At 29.6% G+C, this 5,520-nt stretch overlaps 1 protein-coding gene across 1 annotated transcript; it reads left to right on the top strand.

Annotated features, from left to right (window-relative positions):
* The first annotated feature begins 1,777 nt into the window (after positions 1-1,777).
* LOC147800904 (uncharacterized) lies at positions 1,778-4,978 on the top strand. The gene is made up of 4 exons (XM_087156060.1): positions 1,778-1,850; positions 2,826-3,284; positions 3,480-4,274; positions 4,356-4,978. The coding sequence occupies exons 1-4, from the start codon at positions 1,778-1,780 to the stop codon at positions 4,976-4,978; spliced, it is 1,950 nt and encodes a 649-aa protein (XP_087012186.1).
* Positions 4,979-5,520: the final 542 nt, after the last annotated feature.

Here is a 5,520-nt window from a genome sequence, read left to right as displayed (position 1 = left end):
TAATTTTGATGTATAAAAATCTCAGCGTCAATATTTTTAACTCTTGTTTCATGTTTAAAATAATGTCTTATTTTATTTAGAATTTGTTACATATTCTTGACCTACATCTAAATTTTTTCTTTAGTTATGGATAGGCATGCATTGTTTTAAAACGTTTTGTAATTAATTTTTAATCTATAATTAGATTGTATTTATCAATACTAATATGTCTGTTTATTTAATTATGTCTGTTTATTTAATTATGTCTGTTTATTTAATTATGTCTGATGATAAAATTTGTAGTTATTGTAAACTTTGTTTGCTTAAGATTTTCTGATTATTGATGCTTATTCTCATAAGCTTTAGTTTTTAACTACTAAATAGGAATAAATTATGTAACTAACTTATTTAATTTTAAATCTGCACAGAGCTTTAGTTTAAACTCAGATTTATTTTGACTTGAGATTTTATCTTGTTTATATTTGTCAACATCATCATTAATTAGTTTTTAACTGTAGTTTTATTCATTAATTATTTAAGAAAATTAAGTTACCTTATTATTAGATAATAAGGTATCTATTATCTAATAATAATATTAGATTATTTCTTAACGTTAGTAGTGTAGTGCTATATTAATGTGTAGTGTTATCATAGTACAGTGTAGTGGTATGTTAAAAGGGTCAATATTATGTTTAGTTTCCAGAATTTTAATATATAGAATAGCTAAATTATTTTAGAATTTTAAACTTCTAATTTTCATTTTAAAATGTGAGAGGAACAATTTTTTTTAGGTGTTATATATGAATTTATCTTAAAATCTCAGATTCCTATTTTATTCGATAAGAAAGTGCAACATGAATTTTTTTAGAATTCTTTAAAACATACTTATCCCATACATAAACTTTTATTTAACATTCATATTTATTAATCTATGTATTCACATAGATGTTTAAATTTTACTTATTTAATAATATTAATTTCGCATGCATTTCAAATAAATATAATTCAAATTTTTAAGAAATTTTTTAATTTAGAAACTTAATTCTTTAATGTATGTATTCATATTTAGTTATACAGCTTTTATTTTGGCAAATGTTACTGTTATCACTTTTTATAGAATAAAATTTGCATTTGACAGCCTAAATCAAAATTTTTTAAATTATCTTCATAGTAATATTCTATTTGTTGCAGTGAACGTAACATTCAAGTCATCCATATTTATTTCATAATTTGGTTGTAAATATGTTTTAAGACCTGTCAACTCTTTTGTTTATATAACTTTTTTTTTTTTTACTTCCTATCATTTTAGTAAATTTACCAATTAATTTGAGCTATTTTAAAAACGTGTATCTAAAATGCTTTATAATTTTCACTAATTTATCTGACTTTATTCATGCTTCTTACATAACTTTTTAATTTGTTTTAAAATTCTCATAATTATTTACAATTAATAAGTTGTCTCAATATTATAAAAAAAATTGATTTAATATAATATACATATTTTAAGAAAAATTAAACATAAATTAGAAATAACTTTTTCCAAATAATAAAATTCACAAATTTCCGATTTTCAGATTATAAATACAATTTATATGGTAAATATTAAATACAAATTCTCTCAATCATATATACAAAAAGTTTTCATAATCATTTGCAATTAATAAGCTATTCCAATTAATATCATAAAAAGAGATTAACGTAATATTAATATATGCAACACTTTTTCTTGCCATGTCAGTGGTTAAATTCGACTCTATATTAATATATTCAAAGATTTAGTTGACCCACTTTTAACTACATGAGAAACGCCATATTGTTTGCTCCGTTCAAAACTTTGTTTGGAACGAGGAGAGCTAGTGACGTCGTTGATGGTAAACCTGAAAGAGGGTAAGTTCTTGGAATTTTGTTGCCACCGGGAAGATAGGACCTTCACTTCCTTCTAATCTTAGGCGAATATCTACGTCACTACTTTGGCACATTACGGATTATACAATCAATATTCACCTTATCTGTAGGCGGAGCTTATTTTCGCTTGCAGACGTAATGGTCCGCATAAACTTCCGGAGCAACCGGAACTTCTTTTTTTTCTAATGTTTTTACTTAGGCTGATTCAATCATCGTTGATTAATATGAAAGATTCATTTTTAGAAAAAAATACATAAAAGTTAAATAAAGGCTCTTTGAATATTTACTAGTTATCATATCAACATCCTCATGCTCGGAAATATACAATGGAAATATCACCTCGTCATACCCAAAGACGTAAATTCGAATGTTATTGAGTTTCTCGATTTTAGGAATTTGGAATATGGGTACTGGCAAGCTACAATTGCCTAAGTTAATATTTGATTCGAATGGTAAATAATGGTTAACTCGCTGTGGATTTTGAGATTTATGAATATTCATTCGAAAAGCCAAAAGACACCATACGAGACATTTTTGATCTAAATTTTGAATATTTAATACTGCTTTTTTACTTAAAATTTTAGTGGGCAATGGAATATAACTGCTTGCGCTTAACGGGCAATATTTAGCACTGGATACTTCCGAGCGTGAGGATGTTGAATGCTGCAACTTACTTTTAATTTCAAATGAAACGCAAAATCATTATTGCCTCGTTCGAAATTTCTCTCGTCTGATGGGTGATGCCACTAAACATAATCCTAAAAGTTTCTATTGCTATCGATGCCTTCATCGATTTGCAGTAGAAGAGACCCTTAAGAAACACTTAACTTTTTGTAAACATAATTCCCCTCAAAATATTAAAATGCCTGATGATAAAGATAAAATTGTATCTTTTCATAATATTAATTTTCAGCATCCTATTTCCTATATAATTTACGCAGATTTTGAGTCTCTCATTGAGAAAATTGATAGTTGTCAACCTAATCCTTTAGCCTCATATACTGAGAAAATGTCAATTCATACACCCCGCGGTTATGCTTACGTAATCGTAGGGCCTGATGGAAAAACATACAAACCTGTTACGGTCTATAAAGGACCTGATTCTGTAGACCACTTTTTGGAAAACATATTAAGGGAAAAGGAGGAGTTGGCAACTAAATTAATAACAATAGTCCCCATGGGCTTCACCCCAGAAGACGAGGAGGCCTTTTGTTCTGCCGTGAATTGCGGAGTGTGTGATCAGCCCCTTGGTGATGACAGAGTTCGTGATCACGACCATCTCACAGGAGCTAAACGTGCACCCCTTCATCGTTCTTGTAACTTAAAATTTAAATTAACTAAAAAAATTCCAGTTGTTTTCCATAATTTAAAGCATTACGATGCTCATCTCATTATGCAAAGTTTGGGGAAAATTAAAAATCATAGTTTTAATGTAATTGCCAACAATATGGAAAAATATATTTCTTTCAGCATTGACAAATTTTATAACAAAATTAAAGTTTCTTTAAATTTCATCGACAGTTTCCAATTTATGAATACGTCATTGGAAAAATTAGTATCAAATTTAAGTTTCGATCATTTTAAAATTTTAAAAGAAAATATTAATCATCCTTCTCTAAGTCTACTTCTAAGGAAGGGTATATATCCATATGAGTATATGTCCTCCTTTGATAAGTTCGAGGAAGATACGCTACCCCCTATAACTGAATTTCACAGTTCTCTTACTGGGGAAAGTGTATCTGATGAGAACTATCAACATGCCCAAACGGTTTGGAAATCTTTTAATTTAACTTCTTTGGGGGAATACCATGATTTATATGTAAAATCTGATGTGCTACAGTTGGCAGATGTCTTTCAAAATTTTAGATGCCTGTGCATGCAACACTATGGGTTGGATTGCGGTCATGTTATGACTTCACCTGGTTTAGCATGGCAGGCTTCTCTTAAAATGACGAAACAGCCTCTCGAATTATTCACAGACATAAACATGCACTTGTTTATAGAACGTGGTATTCGAGGAGGTGTTTCCATGATAAGTCACCGTCACTCTGTAGCAAATCATGACCTTATTCCAAATTATAACGCGGAGGAGGAGTCCAAACATATAATATATTTGGACGCAAATAATTTGTACGGGTGGGCAATGTCCCAATATTTGCCATACGGTAACTTTGAATGGGTTACACCTTCTGATACTTTAATTGATCATATTTTAAATTTGAAGGACAATAGTGAAGATGGGTACGTGTTAGAAGTGGACTTAGAGTATCCCTCACACTTGCACGATATTCACAATGATTACCCTTTGGCTCCTGAAAAGATGAGTATTACGGCTGAGCATCTATCACCGTTTGCAACCGGGATGTTAAACGGTGTAAAATATACTCCTTGTACTAAGCTAGTTCCAAATTTAAAAAATAAGGAAAATTACATCACTTACCATAAAAATTTACAACTTTACATAACTTTAGGCTTGAATTTAGTTCGCGTTCATAAAGTTTCAAAGTTTAAGCAAAAACCATGGCTTAAAACCTACATCGAGTTTAATACAAATCAACGTAAAAATTCTCATTCGACCTTTGAAAAAGATTTCTTTAAACTTATGAATAACTCGGTATATGGTAAGACTATGGAAAATGTTCGTAACCATATAGATGTTCAGCTAGTTAATACAGAGCGAAGGGCTAAAAAGTTAGTTGCATCATCATCCTTTAAACGTTTCAAAATATTTAATCATGATCTCGTGGATGTTGAGAGAACTAAAGTTCAAGTTACGCTCAATCGTCCTATGTATATTGGTTTTGTTATATTGGAATTGAGTAAGATACATATGTACAAATTCCATTATAACACTATCAAACAAACATATGGTGAAAGAGCAAGACTTCTTTTTACGGACACGGACTCTCTCACTTACGAGATTAGAACTTTAAACATTTATAAAGATTTAAGTGTCCATAAGCAATTATTTGATTTTTCAGAGTATCCTCCTGACCATGAATTATATTCAATAAATAATAAAAAGAAAATAGGCTGTTTTAAGGACGAGCTCAATTCAAAACCCATTTTTGAGTTTATTTGGGCTTCGTTCTAAAAGGTATTCTATTCGGGCGGAAGATCTTGAAAAGAAAACTGCCAAGGGGATTTCAAGGTCTATCGTCCGAAATCATATAACTTTTAATGATTACAAAAATTGTTTAATTTCATTTACACCTTCTTACCACACCATGAATAGAATCCAGTGTAAAAACCATAATTTATTTACCATCCAGCAACGGAAAAAATCTTTAAGTGCGTTTGATGACAAACGATATCTACTAGATGATGGCATAACCTCATATGCTTATGGACATTATAAAATTAATAGATCTTAATTTGTTTTTATTTTTAATATAAATTCTTGTAAATTTAATAATTGTTGTAAATTGTATATAATTTTTGTAAAGTGTTATATGCCTCCTGGGGAACTGCGCACTATAAATAGCAGTCAATGCGCCACACATCCTACCTCTATGGTGGTGGGGAAATGGATGTATTTGTATTAGAACATAACCTCTGCTAACAAAAGTATGTTCATAAATAATTTCTAATCCTATATCTATGTTCTTTTGTACTCAAATAAAAGGTTAAACTTAT

This window comes from Parasteatoda tepidariorum, chromosome 12 (assembly GCF_982258835.1).
Source record: "Parasteatoda tepidariorum strain Cologne lab strain chromosome 12, Ptep-v5.0, whole genome shotgun sequence".
Classification (NCBI taxonomy): domain Eukaryota; kingdom Metazoa; phylum Arthropoda; class Arachnida; order Araneae; family Theridiidae; genus Parasteatoda; species Parasteatoda tepidariorum.
This window is presented reverse-complemented; position numbering and strand designations above follow the sequence as displayed.